Here is a 20586-nt window from a genome sequence, read left to right as displayed (position 1 = left end):
CTCTACTCGACCCAACATCACGGACAGGAGTCCGGAAAAGAGCCCAGCAGAGATGCGTCCTGAAAGGCAGCCATCACAGAAGTGGATGAAGAGCTTCTACTTAACCTTTCCTTTAAAACTTACAATTAAATTAATTTAAATCAGCAAGTGCGACTCCTCCAGAGAAGGGGGTGCATTGCTCCCTCCATACAGTTAGTGCCCTGTTGTGGCATATTCCTGCTAGCCTATGAAGCGTTAGCACCGAAAGGACTTCAGTGGACGGTCTGAAGGGGAATTACGTCAAGAGGACAGGTTTCAAAAGAAAGCTTAGCCTTCTGCAGTCGGCCCATGAAATGGGTTCGATAACGCTGGTTTAACAACGGATTGGAATGCAATTAAAAACGTCCTTAAAATCAAAATATAAAATAAGACAAAAATTGAAAAATTAGACCCGCCATATAAAAATAAACCGTTAAAACACACCCGATAGAATCATCCAGCAGCAAGGGAGAAATCATCTGCGACCTGTAGGGAGAATTTTGCAAACTCCCGCCAACTTTGCATCCCATTCCATTCCAATACATTTTTTAATATGGGATTTTATTTTTAATTAATCACTGTCACTGTCAATGTCTGTAGAAGAGTTACCGGTAGTCTCCACGTTACTCTGCCAAAGGTGAGTCTTCACTACCATCAAGTTGATTAGATATTCCGCATTTTTTTAAACCTTTCCTTACTAATTCTGTGGAAATACCTTCCCAAGCATCTTTAATCCAAACACAAATATGGTTAAAATCTGGGCGTTTGATTCTTCCTGTAGGCGTGAGAAAGAAACTTTAATCAGCCATCCATTTACTGTACAGTTGTTTTAATGCAGATTTTAACGGTTTATTAATGCAGACATCTAGTGGTTGCAATAGAGATGTCAATCTGCCTGGAATTATTACTTGGTCTGTCATACCCTTTTTTAAAATGTCTTTCACTTTATCAGTCGTATGCCTTCGATAACTATCCATTACTAGTACACTGGTATTTTTTTTATTAAATAAATATTCTGATCGCTTTTGCCATACACACCTGATCCGATCTAAAATTAAGGTTTCATCCATCCAACCTGATTACTGTGCTCTGATAACAACTCCATTTACCTACCTGTACGGTAAGAAGAGTTTTTTTTTTTTTTTTAAAAACAATGTACGGAGGTAATTTTGATCCATCAGAAGTAATGCGAAGCATAACATTACACCTATGTTTTTCATTATAAACCAGTGCGAATCGTAACACTTTTTTCACCTTCTTTGTTTACGGTTTTGTCAAAAATGGTATTTCAAAATATACGGGGGTTTGATCAGCGTTTCCTATTTGAGAAGGTAAATAGCTTTTATCTTTTCTAAGATTTATTATGTATTTGTGAAAATGTAATATTTTTTGTTCATAAGCGTCTGGAAGTCGTTGAGAAATGGTCGTTTTTCGTCTTATTGACAAATTATTTCGTGCAAAAAATCGTGTTATCCATCCACGGCTTGCTTTAAAATCAACTTTATTCAATGATTTAGCCATTTCACGAGCATATGATCGACACATTTCTGTCGTGACAGCATAACCGCATTTCCTTTTTTCCATAACAAAGTCATACAATTTTTTTCTATGTCTGTGTATTTTGGTTTTACGCCACGAAAAGCCCTTTTATTACCAGTGACTTTCACAAGAAGTTATTTCTTCTTACGCCAGTCTCGCTTTCATCTACGTCAAATTTTCTACTTGCTGCCCGATTTGAAAGCTTTACGCTGTCCTTTTGTACTCATTTTAATGCCGTAATTAAAATTAATCACCGTATTAAACTTTACAAGATAAACTAAACAGATAAAATGCACATAACCGTCCACATATACAAACAGTATAATGACTGTGGCGAATAGACAAGACGACGATGGATAACTGATACTGTAATTGTAGTGTCATTAGAACCGGTTGCAGCCTATACAGAATGAATCAGTTTTATAAAAATACTGTAACTTTGCTCCTATTGATTATATGAACAGGATGTTAATAATTAAAGATGAATTCTATATAAGCGGCATTCGGTATTGATAAACGAAAGCCTAATGTAACTACATTTATGTGTTTGAATTTAGGTACTTCTAAGAAAACGTTTACTTTTCATAAATTATCCTGGCTAAAGGCTATGTTTCAAGTATGCCCCACACCCTTATTTTTTCTCTCCAATTCCAAGAAAAAAAGTGCGGGGGCTACTTAATAAATATGGTATTTATTAATAATGAGTATACATGAGAAATAGTTACCTGTAAACTTACTTTAAATTATTTTATTGGATTGTTTTTTATTTCATTAGTGAAATACTTATCTTTGCTATATTATGATACAATTGAAGAAAGAGAGAGAGAGAGGTAGTGAGAGAAGTTTCAAAATTTGAAACTTCTGTTTGAACTTTCGTTGAAGGTATACATAAGTAAAGTCTATTGTTTCAAGAATATCACATCAAATGGACACCTTTGAAAGAAAAATCAATATTGGGAAAGTGTCTGTTACAGTAATATAGATAGAAGTATTGTTCCGTAAGATTGAATGTCTTTAAATAACCGTGACACAGTGGAAATGCAATTAGGTATTCTGTATATACAATGGAATATTGTATTCTTTGTATGACTTGATAACTGTAATGACTGGGAGCATAATAATATGAATTGATATGAATGAATATCAGAAAAAAATAATTTTGTTCTTCTCAGAAGCTTAAATTTAGAATTCAGGAAGAGCAATCTTTTACTAAGCAATCTAATACTACTTTAGCTTTAGATGGCAGAAAATGAATTTGTTAACTCTAACGGTGTAAAATCACCTGAATTTTTAAATGGTTTTGGGTTTGATTATGATTAATGGGGAAGGTTTAATGATTTCGAAGGTGAATTCACTCATTAGTAAAACTGGGTTGTTTCTTAAATTTTTTTTTTAGAAATTAAGAATTTTTTTCTTTAATTCATACATTCAGCGTGAATACCCAATTTATTCTCAGATCACATGCTACTTATGTATATAATCCAAAAGATTAATTCTTCCATCAAAGTCCAAAAGACTTCTCCAATGTAATTAGATCTATAAAGTCTATAAGTCTGTCTCTTCTTTTAGCTATATTTTTCCAAATGCTTCTTTCTTCATCAATTTGCCGCAACACCGCTTCATTTGTTACTTTATCTATCCATATGATTTTTAACATTCTCCTATAGCGTCAAATTTCAAAAACCTTTTAATCTTCTTCTCAGGTACATCACTCACAGGTATATCACTCCTGCTGCATCCACCTTCAGTAATTCTACTTCCCAAATAACAAAATTCTCCTATTTCCATAATCTTTTCTCATCTTACTTTTATATTCAGTGCTTTGCACTGCAGTATTAAAAGTGCAATACATTATAAAAGCGCTTTGCACTTTCTTATTGGAGTTTGCAGTTTCATTTCTACTACATTTCATTACTTTCGTTTTGTTCTAGTTTATTTTCATGTGGTAGTTCTTGCATAGGACTTCATCCATGTCATTCACTGTTTCTTCTAAGTCTTTTTTACTCTCAGCTAAAATTACTATATCATCAGCAAATCATAGGATCTTTATCTTTTCACTTTACTCTATTACTCCGGATCTAAACTGTTCTTTAACAACATTAACTGCTAGTTCTATGTAAAGATTAAAAAGAAATGGGGATCGGGAACATCCTTGTCTGACTCCCTTTTTTATTACTGCTTCTTTTTTATGCTCTTCAATTATTACTGTTGCAGTTTGGTTCCTGTAAATGTTAGCAATTCTTCTTTATGCTCTTCAATTATTACTGTGGCAGATTGGTTCCTGTAAATGTTAGCAATTCTTCTATCTCTATAGTTAAACCCTAATTTTTTTTTTTAAATGCTTAACATTTCACTCCAGTCTATGTTATCAGGTGCCTTTTCTAAGTCTATAAATGCCATGTATGTTGGTTTGTTTTTATTAAATCTTCCGTCTACTATTAATCTGAGCACTAAAACTGCTTCTCTTGACCCTATACATTTCCTTAAACCAAATTGGTCTTCTCCTAACACTTCCACTCTCCTCTCGCTTCTTCTGTACAGAATTCTAGTTAAAATTTTTGATGCATGAATAGTTAAGCTAATTGTTCTGTATTCTTCACATTTATCTGCTCTTTCTTTGGTATCATGACTATAACACTCTCTTTCAAGTATGATGGAACTTCCCCTTTCTCGTAAATATTACACACCAAATTGTATAATCTATCTATCGCTTCCTCACCTGCACTGCGCAGTAATTCTACAGGTATTCACTCTATTCCAGGAGCCTTTCTGCCATTCAAATCTTTTAATGGCAATGAGATCTTAAATTCAGATCTCAGTATTGTTTCTCCCCTTTCATCCTCTTCGACTTCCTTCTTCCTCTATAACACCATTTTCTAATTCATTTCTTCCATGTAATTCTTCAATATATTCCACCCAGCTATCGACTTTGCCTTTCATTTTATAAATCGGTGTTCCATCTTTGTTTAACACATTAGATTTTAACTTATGTACCACAAAGTTCTCCTTAACTTTCCTGTATGCTCTGTCTATTTTACCAATAACCATTTCTTTTTCTACTTCTGAACAGTTTTCTTTAATCCACTCTTCTTTTGCTAATTTGCACTTCCTGTTTATGGTATTTCTTAATTGTCGATAGGTCCTTCTTCATCAACTTCTTATGTTCATCCATCAGCCAATCAACCATCAGCTGACATCCAAGATTTTCTACCATTTCTGTTTGTTCAGTCTAAGTTCACTTCTGCTGATTTCAGAATTTCTTTTTTAACATTCTCCCATTCTTCTTCTATATTTTCTACCTTATCTATTTTACTCAGACCTCTTCTGATGTTCTCCTCAAATATCTTCTTTACCTCCTCTTCCTCAAGCTTCTCTAAATTCCACAGATTTATCTGGCACTCTTTCTTCAGATTTTTAAACCCCAATCTACATTTCATTACCACTAAATTATGGTTGCTATCAATGTCTGCTTCTGTTATCTTTGCAGTTAACGAGTTGATATTTAAATCTTTGCTTAACATAATATAATCTACCTGATACCTTGCAGTATCGTCCGACTTTTTCCTTGCGTATATTCTTCTATTATGGTTTTTAAAATGGGTGTTGGTAATTACTAAATTATAATTTGTACAAAACTCAATAGATTGCTCCCCTCTTTCAATTTTTTTGCTCAACCAATACTCACCCACAGTATTTCCTTCTATGCCTTTCACGATGCTTGCAATCCAATCTGCAACTATTATTACATTTTCATCTCCTTTTATGTGTTTAACTGCTTCATCAATTTCTATACACATTCTACCTCATCATAATCATCATGGATACTTGTAGGCATATAGACATTAACAATCGATGTTGGCTTAGATTTTGATTTTATCCCGATTACAATGACCTATTCGTGGCCCCCCTTTATTTGAAGCTGAGTTAATTATTCTAAAATCACCTGACCAAAAGTCGTTTTCCTCTTCCCATCGAACCTCACTAATTAATACTACACCTACATTTAACCTACCCATTTCCCTCTTTAAATTTTCTAATTTACCAACCTTTTTTAGACTTCTAACATTCTACACTCCAACTCATAGAATGTTATCTTTTAACTTTCTGGTGACTCCCTTCCTAGCAGTCCCCACCCAGAGATCCGATTGGGGGATTAGTTTACCTCTGGAATATTTTATCAAAGAAGGTACATCTACATTTTCTTGTAAATAAGAAAGAGAGCTACATTTTCTTGTAAATAAAACAACTGTAATTTTCTGTTGCTTTCAGCTGCGCTGTACTAAGAAGATTGAGAGATGTTGATATGGCTGTTTAAGTCTTCCTGACCTACACCCTTAACAGCAACTGAAAGAGCTGCTGCCCTCTTTTAGGAATCATTCCTTAGTCTGGCTCTCTATACATAACACTTTGATATGGTTTCACCTTTGGTCCAGCTACTTATATCACTGAGCACTCAAGCCCCCTCACCATCAGCAAGGTCTCTTGATTCATAGAGGGGGCTTTATCCTTTAAGGAAGCTATGTTTTCTCTTTAAAAAAAAAAGTTAATGAAGCTGCCAATTACAGGGAGATTTCTTTCAACAATATTGTCAGCAAGTTATATTCTGGATAATTATTAGAAAAATTAACTGACTGGGTGGAGCAGTATGGGTTAATAAAACCATAGAAAACCTTCTGTTCTTTACAACACAAATTCAACTTAAAATTTAATGTGAAAAACAGAGGCGCTGTTCTCTACCTTTGATAAAATTAATAGACAGGTATTGTCTTTATAATTATTATGTGGTTATTTGTACAAAAGAAATGAGGTCTATAAAGCACTTGTTAACTGATGAGTTTTCTGTTTTACTGATCTTGACCGAGATGTTTAAAAAATCACTGTAGTTAAGAAGGGCTGTGTTTTAAGCCTGTCTTTATCTTTCTTTCTTAAGAATATTGATGGTTTTACTGATATGGGGGTGTATGATTTGAAGATGAGTTGATTAAATCAATGACATTTGTAAATGATATTATGGTACTTGCCTTAGAAAGGAATTCATTGCAAAGAATTAACCGACTAGAAGAGTACTTGGATTTCTAAATCAAAACTTGAACATAAATAAGTCTTAAAATAGTTCTGTTTAAGGAAGAATGAAAAGTGGTCCTTCCAGGAAAATAAAATTTTAATTGTAACTGACATATCTTGGGCTGAAGCTGCCAACAAACTTTTCACTTAAAAAAAAAATCTGATATGGATGCCATATGACTTCCTCATACGCCTATTAAATTGCATATATACATTTTTTTAAATGAAAAGCACATAAAATGTTATTTCATTAATAACTTTGGATATTTTTTCATATTTTTTTTTTTAATTTTTATTGTTATTATTGAATTATTAATTGTAAAAAAATTTTACAATCAAAAGTTAATAATTATTAATAAATCAACATATTTAAATTAAAGAAAAAAGTTAAAAAAAAAGGAGATGACGTCAGATTTGAACTGATGTACCTCCACTTATAAAATTCAAATACTTCATTAATTAAAATTTTATTTGGCTATAACTCTGGAACCAATGAAAATAAGTAGTACCACTTATGATATATTGTTGAAAAGCTCTCAATGAGGGCTTATTACTGCAGTTAAGAAAAAGTCCAAAATCCAAAAAATATGGATTTTGGGGTTTTTTGGGACACTTTTGGTCCAGTCGATTGCAATCAAAAGGGGAGGTGCACAATTAGATGTTATACCAGTCCTAAATCCAAAATTTTAACATTCTACAGCTAATCGTTTTTGAGTTATGCGAGATGAATACACACATACATATGTACAGGCATCATGCCGAAACTAGTCAAAATGGATTCAGGGATGATCAAAATGGATATTGCCATTGAAATCTGAAAACCAAAATTTTTCACAATCACAATACTTCCTTCGCTTTGTACAAGGAAGTAAACACATATAATTGAAAAAGTGAATAACTTTTAAGTTAAATCTCAATATTTTTTGGCATGATTCTGTAGATAACAAAAATCTGAATTGCAAGTCAAAAATACAAATTTTTTGAAGGTTTCTCGGACTGTTTCACATTATGGTGCTCCACAAATTTGGGGCAGTTTGCAACAACATGAAAATGAAAATTATATAAAGATTTTATCGAAAAATGACTTTAAGCAATCATTTTTTATGCCTTAGTTTTTTTTATTTGGAAAATAGTTTAATGCCACTTCAATTTATACACCATTAAGTTGCATCACAGCTATACCTGTAAGGTGTTAACAGTTACCTGGTGAGTATCTAACTAAAAAAATTAGCTTCATATATAGTCATAACTAGATTATCATGATTTAAGGTAATTAATAAGTAAATTGAACAGTTTAAAAGTTGGAAAAAAGTTTCCCTAGTTTTAGAAATCACCAAACACAATGATTATTAGATGTTTTGGTATCATTTAGTCTTTCAGTAATAGAACATTTTGAGTATTTTCAATTTTTAGCTGACAATGATTCTGATTTATGTATATTGATTTGAAATTAGAAATATGAAATTACAAAGCATAGTTTTCCACAGCAAACTACTTTAAAAATGATCACTCAGTTTTTTTTCTAAAGTTAAGTTATGTAATATCACTTCATGAATAAAAATACAAAATATATCTAATCATGCTGATTTAATGTTTCCTGAAGGTTTCACTGAGTTATAGTCTAAAAAAAAAATATGCATTTTAAAAGTAAGTACTAAATGCCACATTTTATGGAAAATATAAAATAAATCATGCAAATAAGGTGCCTGTGAAGAATTAATCCATTGAAGGTTTAAAGGAGAATGATTAAATGACTGTCAGTCACACTCCTTATACAGCTTATCATGTGTAAACTTCATAATTTCAATAGCATAAGCCAAATCAGTCTAAATTTTAATTATATATTATGTTAAAAAAGCAAAATAAACACATCAAAACTAGTAAAATATATTAAATATATGATGTTAAGTGATAATGAAAAAATATTACTAAAATAAACAAAAGAATAGAATAAATAAATATGAACCTAACAATTTTCACATTTAAAACAGATATTCCATTATCATGGAGCTCATCTTCAAAAAGAGTTAACTCATGAAAAAATAATATTTTATCTTTCTGTTTAAGTCGATCCCAATTGATTGAAACATCAGGACAATTCTGCATAACCCATTCACCACTTAATGTCCCACAGTAATCTGTGCTGAATGTCCAATCAAATGATCCAATTTCATTATCTACGAGTCCAGTATCTTGTCTGAAAAAATAATTAAATAACAGACATTAGTTAACTAAAATATAAATACATAAATAAAATTAAATATACTAACAACTTGATTGTTCCATAACATCTGAGAAATACTAGGATAAGAAATAATATTAAAGATAAGTGCTAATAGTTGAAGATATGTTTATGACCTTGGTCCCATAGATAATAAAAATTTTATATGAATGGGGAAAGTTACTCTTTTGATGGATAGATGCAGACTGTTGGCAGTTATTAGCAGATGATTACAAAAGTAGGCACTGTTGATGCCAGCAGAAATAAACTAAAAAGTCTGAGCAACCTAGACTTATATTCAAGTATTATACAAGTGGCTTAAATTCAAATACCAAAAATGAACATCCAATCTTTAATGGCCATTTATCAAAAAATAAAAAATTCAAGTAAAAAATAATAACCGATTATTATTAATTTTAAATAATTTTATAATTCTATGGGAAAATTAAATACAAAATTCTCAAATTTAAAGAAAAAATATGCAAATTATTATCTCAAATGTCATTTGTAGGTGGGAAAGAATTCTGAATAAAACAGGGATTAAAAAATAAGTAATACGAAGAGGGGATCTCTGTTGTAGTAGTAACAAAACCTCTCTTTGTAGTAGTAATATAAAATAGAAGTGGTGAGTAGATGGTCAAATCCGTATCGGTTCATTACCTTCATACATTAAATGAGCCTGGCAATCTGCCAATCTGTCTTAGTCGCATCTTATATGCCAGTCTGAAGGAACTAACATCATACCAATATTATGATTTGCAGACTAGTTAATATTAAATCACAGATTGTTGAGTAAATGTTGATAATACCAGTAATAACAAAATCATTAAATATAATGGGGATCTGTCTCCATGACTACCTTCATTAGAACAATTCCTTGCTATTATATAATTTTAGCTGTCAGAAATTAATTGAGATTTGGAGCACATGCGAAGTAGACTTTATCATGATAAAATATCAATGATTTAGCTAAAAATTTATTCAGTGATTAGGATAGCATAGAAATTTAACCTTCAATGTCTGGTAACAAAATTCATGGAGAATCTGGAACACTCCTAGGTGAATGAAGTGACTAATGATGCAGAAATTTTAGAATACTCAGGAAGAAGGCTTTTTTGTTGATGAATTACACATATTGATAAAATGACAATAAGATACAAAACAACTTACCGATATCCTATTTCATTCTTTGTACAGAAATCTTCTTAATAATGCACATGTGTTTCAGTTAAATACCTTCTGGAACTGGGTATTTTTATTTTAATTCCCACTTTCTCTAGACTTGACACAAGCTTTTCAAGTATTAATCCCTTTGCAGAAATCACAAAGGGAATTATTACTCTGGCTTTACAATTCTACATCCCTTTTAACTCTTCAAACAAGCTCATTCCAACTCATTATTATAAGATATTTTTTATATACTGCAAATGCAGTGAAAGAGTAATCTTGTACATACACAACTGTATAAACTCTACATCAACCACACAGGCACAGGTGTCTCTTTTTTGGTTACAATAAAGTTTTTAAATTAGTATTAACATTTATTAGACAATTATCTAGAAAAACTTCTGCTTTTTAGTTTTAATTTAACTAGAAAATGACAAATTTTAACAAAGGGAATTATACTAACATCTTAATCTGAATAGTTATTTTTCATCCAATGACTACTTAAAATACAACTTTTATAAAATAATTCAATAATACCTTGCTTCTTTCCACTCACTGGAACAAGCAATTTTTAAATTCATTTTTCCATGTTGAACCTTTTTTAATGCATCCATAGCATTAAATTCGATGGTGGCACCAGATTTGTGTTTCAGAATAAGAAGATTGTTAGGAAATACCATATCAGGTAGATGAGGCAAACTGACTTCCTTGCTAAACCTACACAACAAAAAATAAACACAATTAAATTAAATTAACTATAAAAATGAATAGATATGTTATATATTTACTGCACTTCACTGCAACAAGCTTTGTTTAAAAGAATAAAAAGACCACAACAATCAATTTCTTGTTAAATAAGTCAATACTAAAAGAATTATTTTTATTTATTAAATATAAAATGAAATGAAAGTAGTATCATAAGGAGGATTTTTTAAGTTAAAACAAACAGTAAAATATAAACTTGGATAATAAAATATTTAACTGGATTACTTTTAAACTCCAATGGCATAATTGACATAAATTTTAAATCTTAATCTCTATGTTACTAAGATCTTTGCATCATGCACCTAATCCATTGTTGTCCACAACTTTCATTCAGTTGTGTTTTGTTGAAACTCGTCTTAAATTTATAATAATGAAAATATAAATTTCTGAAAATGATATAATAATAATAACTAATTTATAAATAATAATAATTTATACTAATTTGCAATAATAATAATGCCATAATTTTTCCATACAACTCCAGGATCCTACGAATGTAAGTTAATATTAATAATGTATAAATCCAAATCTATCTATAATTAACTGAATCAATAACTTATTTTAATTATATCTCAACTTACAACAACAGAAATTATTCCTCTAAAGTAAGAAGACCATAATAATTTATTGTTCAAAAATTAATAAATTTGAACAACATCAAACAGCTAATACCATTTTTTCATAAACTAACTCTTATCATAGACTAAAAGTATACTTACAAATAATAATTTTAATAAATTCAAAAAATGGCCGACAGATCATTAATAAAATTTGTATATAACACTGATCATACCTCTCTGCAGAATGAATTACCATTTGAACAGGCAGCCAAAACTCACAAGACTAGATTACTAAACTAACTAGAGTACTAATAATGCAGTGCGGACTTTGATTTTACACAGGTCAGCCGCTGTCAAAACCTGCCATTTAATTCTTGTGTTTTCCTGATCCTAAGCGTATCTACAATGGTATATTAAAGTAAGAAAAAATTGAGGATGAAAAGTAATTCCTCTAAATTGGTAAAACAAAGTAATTGTCTGTTATTACCGTAATGGAAAAATTGTATAACTTACTTGCAAAAAATACACAATTTATCAGAACCTTCTATAGGACAACCATTCTCTGAAGAAGTCTCTGTACACTTTGAATGCAATATGTGACTCTGTTTATACTTTACTTGCCACGTCCCAAATGAATGTTCTTCTTCACTAACTGGCAATTTATTAACATTTACACCAGTACTAGTCATCACCATTTTCTGCAAAAAAAGGTTAGTAATATAAGTCATGATTGACCCAAACCTATTCACAGGTTTTTAACTTACTTTCACAAAGCTACACATAAAACATGTTAAACAAATACCATATACCAAGACTACTATTCTGTCTTATAGAGCTGAACTAGAAAGATATACAAAAGGACTGCTTAATACAGACATCTAGCAGACATAAAGGTTAATTTATTTTAGACATTATTTTATTAAAAATGTGGTTAATTGTAGTAGCCAGTCATGAAAATAAAACAAAATTTTTTACTCAGTTATTTATCTATTAATTAATTTGTTCAAAAATAAACACTAACTATCATAATACCATTCAATCATGAAACTTTTTTGTTGTAAAAGATGATTAATGTGAAAATTTCAGTAATTGTTTGGAAGTCATATGCATGATCCAAAAATTGATTGTTGTTTACCCTAAAATTAGTTGCATTATAAACGATATATGTTTCTTACTAATGCATATAAATAAATTATCTAGATTTCTCCTAGCTTCTTTACAAGTAACATTTTTAGTATTAACAAAAACATTATTTCTGTTTACAAAATGTAAAAGCACTTGCTGGAAGAAATCCAGTCTAAATCCCTGCTCAACATATTAGCATACCTCAACACCAATGAATACATAACATTTTTTTTGTCATAAAAACTGAATTTGCTATAACATTTAACAAATAATTTAATAGAAATGTATGAAAGGTTTTGTTTGATTTTCATTAAAGTTCAATAATTAAAACCTTTAGTGTAATTATTGCTACATAACAATAGCTTTACTGACAAATATTTTAACTATTATTTTTAAATATTTCCTTATAATTAACCTAACATTTATATTTATTCAAAACAAAATACACATCTTTAATGCTTAATTTTTTTTTTTTTATAAAAAAAAACAAAACGCTACATAACTGAAATATATGCACATTAAAACTAGAAGAGCATAAAATAGGATGGTGCTGAAGAATTCTGGGTAACATGATTAAATAAAACAAAGTTGTTTGCAATACTTTAATGGTTTAGAAAATTAATATTCTAGATTTTTATCATATTCAAATAGAACTGATGAGCACACTACTCTTTTCATAAATATCTATCCATCTTATTTATTGGATAAGATATCAGAAATTCCAGAAACAAATTATTAACACCTTACTCGTAAAAAAAATACAAAATAACAGTAGAATCAGAGTAAACTGGTATAAATTTTCAAAAAAACTACATAAAAGTAAAGGACACATTAAAATAACAAAATTGATTTAAAAACTGCAAACTTAATCTGGACAAGAAAGTCGAGATCCCTCATTGCAAAACAATAAAAGGAAATTACTACAATAGTAAAAAGAATCAAATACCACAATTAGTTCTAAAAATATACCTATGAACAAAAGTAACTCTGCAGAATAATATTTATGGCAGCAGTAGGTTTAAATTCGGTGCAACGTTAAGATCGTAAAAACACAAAGTACCAGTATACATTGGTACAAACATAACCATAAGACTCGTAACCGAAATAATATTTACGATTCGAAAACAAGTCGCTCAGAAAGAACAATAGAAAAACAAACTAAATTAGTACATTGTACCACCTGTAACGGAACGCTTTCGAGTTGGAAGAATATTTAAAAGAGAGCATTTTGCGAACAAGGGACAAAATATTTGGTAATAATCATATGGATCCTGGGACCTAGAAAACTATAAAAGGATATTAAATATGATCAATCTTGACAAACCATGAAAATGTTGCAGAGATAGTACTGAATTACAAGAACCTTTGCAATATGCGAATTTGTTTTGGAATAAGACAGCAGACATTCGGTTGGACGTCGTGCTTTAATGATTTCACTCATGGTTAATGATATTCACTAATGGCGAGGTGTTCGCCATGTACTTTCAATTTTTATCTTTAACAATCACAATAAATTGCAGCTTGGGTCTTACTCACCAAAAAAGGGTAAAATTGTTCTTGTGGTATCATCCATGGATGATAGAGCAGCTTTAGATGAAACAAAAAAGCCTTTGTCGATTGAATACTACGATCGCACCAAAGGTTTTTGACAAATTATGTAAGACATATTCCTGTAGCAAAAGAACACAGCGATGGCCACTATATGTTTTTTATGGCATACTGAATGCTAGTGGAATAAATGCCTGCATTGTATATGTCTAAAACAGGGCTGCTAGAAATCAAATAGCAGTCACTCACTTGAGTTTGGAGGTTTCTCCATTGTAGTCTTCTCATATTATGCAGTCGAACAAGCTTCTCACCAAGGATGTTCAGGAAATGAAGGCGATTGACTGCTATTTGATTTCCATCTCACAAGATGGAAGAAGTCCTGAAACTAAATGAGGAGTCAGCTGCAGTTCCCAGGACTAGTACATCTGAGAGTACCACAACACTTTTATCACTTCTGCATCTAATGTCAGACAAGGCTGCAAACTCTGCCCTGCTTTATTGGGCAAAAGTATGCAGTTCAATGCTCAAAATGTCATAACTTCATTTGTTTTGAACACACAAAGACAATTTGTAAATGCTGCTAAGTTACAAAAGATGAATGTAAAAATCCTATATGTAGTTTTATAGTAACTGATTTTTAAGGGATTATTATTCCTAATAGTATGTTAATATTCTACATTTTTATAGTACAGTTTATCTTTATATATATATATATATACAATAAAATTATTAAACAAAAAATTAAATAAAAGTGCATTTTCTATTTTTTTTCCTCTTCAAAAAATGTCAAATCAGAATAAGGTAAAAGTAGACTTTTTGTTTTTTATGAAAAAAACGTATGATAATATTTTTTTAAATATTAAATAATACCACTGAAAGATACTTTTTTAGCCAGAAATAAAATATAAAAAAAAAAATATATATATATATTGATAATAAATATGAATAACATATAAAGTGACAATATACAGAAAAAAGATTTCCGGGTGAAATTTCACACATCCTAGTAATAAAGGCTGATAGGAGTATCTTAGAAATTAAGGGTTAATCGTTTTTGATAACCTTATATATTTATTCTCCCTCATTAATCATGAGACCTTGCCGTTTGAGGGGGCTTGAGTGCTCAACGATACATAGTAGCTGGACCAAAGGTGCAACAATATCAGAGAGGTATCTGTTGGGAGCCAGACTAAGAAATGATTCCTGAAAGAGGGCAGCAACTTTTTTAGTAGTTGTTAAGGGCATAGGTCAGGGCGACTTAAACGGCCATATCAACATCACCCAATCCTCTGAGTACTGCGCAGCTGAAAGCAATGGAAAACTACAGCTGCTTTTTTTCCAAGAAAATGAAGCGCTCTGCATTTTCATATAACAAAGATGGAGGCACCTTACTAGGTAAAACATAACACAACTTATTCCAGAGTAGTACCCCATTCGGATCTCCGGGTAGGGATTACTACGAAAGGGGTCCACCAGAAAATTAAAAATAACATTCTACGAGTTGGAGCGTGGAATGTTAGAAGTTAAAAAAAGACTGATAGGTTAGAAAATTTAAAGAGGGAAATGGATAGGATACATGTAGATGTAGTAGGAATTAGCAAGGTTCAGTGGGAAGAGGAAAACGACTTTTGGTCAGGTGAATTTATAATAATTAACTCAACTTCGAATAGTGGGCAGGTAGGAGCAGGTTTCATAATGAGCAAGAAGATAGGGAAGAGAGTACAGTATTTCAAAAATGTATAACGATAGAATCATTGTAATAAAAATAAAATCAAAACCTAAACTGACAACGATTGTTAAAGTCTATGTGCCTACAAGCACCCATGATGATGATGAGGTAGAGTGTGTATACAAGGAATATGACGAAACAATTAAATACATAAAAGAGGTTGAAAATTTAATAATAGTTGGAGATTGGAATGCAAGCATTGGAAAAGGCAAAGAAGGAAATATTGTGGGTGAATATGAGCTGGACAAAAGGAATGAAAGAGGGAACCGATTTATAGTTTTGCACGAAGTTTAATTTTGTAATTGCTAACACCCACTTTTGAAAAATCATAATAGAAGAATATACACATGGAAAAAGCCAGGTGATACTGAAAGGTATCAGATAGATTATATCATGGTTAAGCAAAGATTTAGAAATCAACTCGTTGACTGCAAAGCTTATCCTGGAGTAGACATTGATAGCGACCATAATTTATTGATAATGAAATGTAGATTGGGGTTTAAAAATCTGAAAGGTGTCAGATGAATTGGTGGAATTTAGAGAAGCTTGAGGAAGAGGAAGTAAAGAAGATTTTTGAGTAGGACATTGCAAGAGGTCTGAGTAAAAAAGATAAGGTAGAAAATATAGAAGAATGGGAGTATGTTAAAAAGGAAATTCTTAAATCAACAGAAGCGAACTTAGGCGGAAAAAACAGAACTGGCAGAAAACCTTGTATGTATATATATATATATATATATATATATATATATTGCAGCTGATGAATGAACATAGAAAATATAATAATGCTAGTGATGAAGAAAGTAAAAGGAACTATAGACAATTAAGAAATACTATAAACAGGAAGTGCAAATTAGCAAAAGAAGAGTGGATTAAAGAAAACTGTTCAGAAGTAGAAAAAGAAATGGTTATTGGTAAAATAGACAGAGCATACAGGAAAGTTAAGGAGAACTTTGTGGTACATAAGTTAAAATCTAATGTGTTAAACAAAGATGGAACACCGATTTATAAAATGAAAGGCAAAGTCGATAGCTGGGTGGAATATATTGAAGAATTACATGGAAGAAATGAATTAGAAAATGGTGTTATAGAGGAAGAAGGAAGTCGAAGAGGATGAAAGGGGAGAAACAATACTGAGATCTGAATTTAAGATCTCATTGCCATTAAAAGATTTGAATGGCAGAAAGGCTCCTGGAATAGAGTGAATACCTGTAGAATTACTGCGCAGTGCAGGTGAGGAAGCGATAGATAGATTATACAATTTGGTGTGTAATATTTACGAGAAAGGGGAAGTTCCATCATACTTGAAAGAGAGTGTTATAGTCATGATACCAAAGAAAGAGCAGATAAATGTGAAGAATACAGAACAATTAGCTTAACTATTCATGCATCAAAAATTTTAACTAGAATTCTGTACAGAAGAAGCGAGAGGAGAGTGGAAGTGTTAGGAGAAGACCAATTTGGTTTAAGGAAATGTATAGGGTCAAGAGAAGCAGTTTTAGTGCTCAGATTAATAGTAGACGGAAGATTTAATAAAAACAAACCAACATACATGGCATTTATAGACTTAGAAAAGGCACCTGATAACATAGACTGGAGTGAAATGTTAAGCATTTAAAAAAAAAAATTAGGGTTTAACTATAGAGATAGAAGAATTGCTAACATTTACAGGAACCAATCTGCCACAGTAATAATTGAAGAGCATAAAGAAGAATTGCTAACATTTACAGGAACCAAACTGCAACAGTAATAATTGAAGAGCATAAAAAAGAAGCAGTAATAAAAAAGGGAGTCAGACAAGGATGTTCCCGATCCCCATTTCTTTTTAATCTTTACATAGAACTAGCAGTTAATGTTGTTAAAGAACAGTTTAGATCCGGAGTAATAGAGTAAAGTGAAAAGATAAAGATCCTATGATTTGCTGATGATATAGTAATTTTAGCTGAGAGTAAAAAAGATTTAGAAGAAACAGTGAATGACATGGATGAAGTCCTATGCAAGAACTACCACATGAAAATAAACTAGAACAAAACGAAAGTAATGAAATGTAGTAGAAATGAAACTGCAAACTCCAATAAGAAAGTGCAAAGCGCTTTTATAATGTATTGCACTTTTAATACTGCAGTGCAAAGCACTGAATATAAAAGTAAGATGAGAAAAGATTATGGAAATAGGAGAATTTTGTTATTTGGGAAGTAGAATTACTGAAGGTGGATGCAGCAGGAGTGATATACCTGTGAGTGATGTACCTGAGAAGAAGATTAAAAGGTTTTTGAAATTTGGCGCTATAGGAGAATGTTAAAAATCATATGGATAGATAAAGTAACAAATGAAGCGGTGTTGCGGCAAATTGATGAAGAAAGAAGCATTTGGAAAAATATAGCTAAAAGAAGAGACAGACTTATAGACTTTATAGATCTAATTACATTGGAGAAGTCTTTTGGACTTTGATGGAAGAATTAATCTTTTGGATTATATACATAAGTAGCATGTGATCTGAGAATAAATTGGGTATTCACGCTGAATGTATGAATTAAAGAAAAAAATTCTTAATTTCTAAAAAAAAAATTTAAGAAACAACCCAGTTTTACTAATGAGTGAATTCACCTTCGAAATCATTAAACCTTCCCCATTAATCATAATCAAACCCAAAACCATTTAAAAATTCAGGTGATTTTACACCGTTAGAGTTAACAAATTCATTTTCTGCCATCTAAAGCTAAAGTAGTATTAGATTGCTTAGTAAAAGATTGCTCTTCCTGAATTCTAAATTTAAGCTTCTGAGAAGAACAAAATTATTTTTTTCTGATATTCATTCATATCAATTCATATTATTATGCTCCCAGTCATTACAGTTATCAAGTCATACAAAGAATACAATATTCCATTGTATATACAGAATACCTAATTGCATTTCCACTGTGTCACGGTTATTTAAAGACATTCAATCTTACGGAACAATACTTCTATCTATATTACTGTAACAGACACTTTCCCAATATTGATTTTTCTTTCAAAGGTGTCCATTTGATGTGATATTCTTGAAACAATAGACTTTACTTATGTATACCTTCAACGAAAGTTCAAACAGAAGTTTCAAATTTTGAAACTTCTCTCACTACCTCTCTCTCTCTCTTTCTTCAATTGTATCATAATATAGCAAAGATAAGTATTTCACTAATGAAATAAAAAACAATCCAATAAAATAATTTAAAGTAAGTTTACAGGTAACTATTTCTCATGTATACTCATTATTAATAAATACCATATTTATTAAGTAGCCCCCGCACTTTTTTTCTTGGAATTGGAGAGAAAAAATAAGGGTGTGGGGCATACTTGAAACATAGCCTTTAGCCAGGATAATTTATGAAAAGTAAACGTTTTCTTAGAAGTACCTAAATTCAAACACATAAATGTAGTTACATTAGGCTTTCGTTTATCAATACCGAATGCCGCTTATATAGAATTCATCTTTAATTATTAACATCCTGTTCATATAATCAATAGGAGCAAAGTTACAGTATTTTTATAAAACTGATTCATTCTGTATAGGCTGCAACCGGTTCTAATGACACTACAATTACAGTATCAGTTATCCATCGTCGTCTTGTCTATTCGCCACAGTCATTATACTGTTTGTATATGTGGACGGTTATGTGCATTTTATCTGTTTAGTTTATCTTGTAAAGTTTAATACGGTGATTAATTTTAATTACGGCATTAAAATGAGTACAAAAGGACAGCGTAAAGCTTTCAAATCGGGCAGCAAGTAGAAAATTTGACGTAGATGAAAGCGAGACTGGCGTAAGAAGAAATAACTTCTTGTGAAAGTCACTGGTAATAAAAGGGCTTTTCGTGGCGTAAAACCAAAATACACAGACATAGAAAAAAATTGTATGACTTTGTTATGGAAAAAAGGAAATGCGGTTATGCTGTCACGACAGAAATGTGTCGATCATATGCTCGTGAAATGGCTAAATCATTGAATAAAGTTGATTTTAAAGCAAGCCGTGGATGGATAACACGATTTTTTGCACGAAATAATTTGTCAATAAGACGAAAAACGACCATTTCTCAACGACTTCCAGACGCTTATGAACAAAAAATATTACATTTTCACAAATACATAATAAATCTTAGAAAAGATAAAAGCTATTTACCTTCTCAAATAGGAAACGCTGATCAAACCCCCGTATATTTTGAAATACCATTTTTGACAAAACCGTAAACAAAGAAGGTGAAAAAAGTGTTACGATTCGCACTGGTTTATAATGAAAAACATAGGTGTAATGTTATGCTTCGCATTACTTCTGATGGATCAAAATTACCTCCGTACATTGTTTTTAAAAAAAAAAAAAAAAAACTCTTCTTACCGTACAGGTAGGTAAATGGAGTTGTTATCAGAGCACAGTAATCAGGTTGGATGGATGAAACCTTAATTTTAGATCGGATCAGGTGTGTATGGCAAAAGCGATCAGAATATTTATTTAATAAAAAAAATACCAGTGTACTAGTAATGGATAGTTATCGAAGGCATACGACTGATAAAGTGAAAGACATTTTAAAAAAGGGTATGACAGACCAAGTAATAATTCCAGGCAGATTGACATCTCTATTGCAACCACTAGATGTCTGCATTAATAAACCGTTAAAATCTGCATTAAAACAACTGTACAGTAAATGGATGGCTGATTAAAGTTTCTTTCTCACGCCTACAGGAAGAATCAAACGCCCAGATTTTAACCATATTTGTGTTTGGATTAAAGATGCTTGGGAAGGTATTTCCACAGAATTAGTAAGGAAAGGTTTAAAAAAATGCGGAATATCTAATCAACTTGATGGTAGTGAAGACT

At 31.2% G+C, this 20586-nt stretch overlaps 1 protein-coding gene across 2 annotated transcripts in view; it reads right to left on the bottom strand.

Moving 5' to 3' along the window:
- LOC142319085 (TIP41-like protein) overlaps window positions 1-13579 on the bottom strand; it is a 40239-nt gene extending 26660 nt beyond the window's left edge. For both annotated transcript variants that reach the window (XM_075355970.1, XM_075355969.1), the window contains exons 1-4: window positions 13429-13579; window positions 11848-12032; window positions 10547-10726; window positions 8593-8818 (exon numbers count right to left, since the gene is read on the bottom strand). In XM_075355970.1, the coding sequence (XP_075212085.1) occupies window positions 8593-8818; window positions 10547-10726; window positions 11848-12029 (588 nt within the window). In that variant the 5' untranslated portion in view covers window positions 12030-12032; window positions 13429-13579. The remainder of the gene's footprint in view (window positions 1-8592; window positions 8819-10546; window positions 10727-11847; window positions 12033-13428) is intronic.
- Between the last annotated feature and the right edge of the window lie 7007 nt (window positions 13580-20586).

This window comes from Lycorma delicatula, chromosome 2 (assembly GCF_047948215.1).
Source record: "Lycorma delicatula isolate Av1 chromosome 2, ASM4794821v1, whole genome shotgun sequence".
NCBI lineage: Eukaryota > Metazoa > Arthropoda > Insecta > Hemiptera > Fulgoridae > Lycorma > Lycorma delicatula.
Note: the sequence above shows the minus strand (reverse complement) of the source record. Positions and strands in the feature narration are given on the sequence as shown.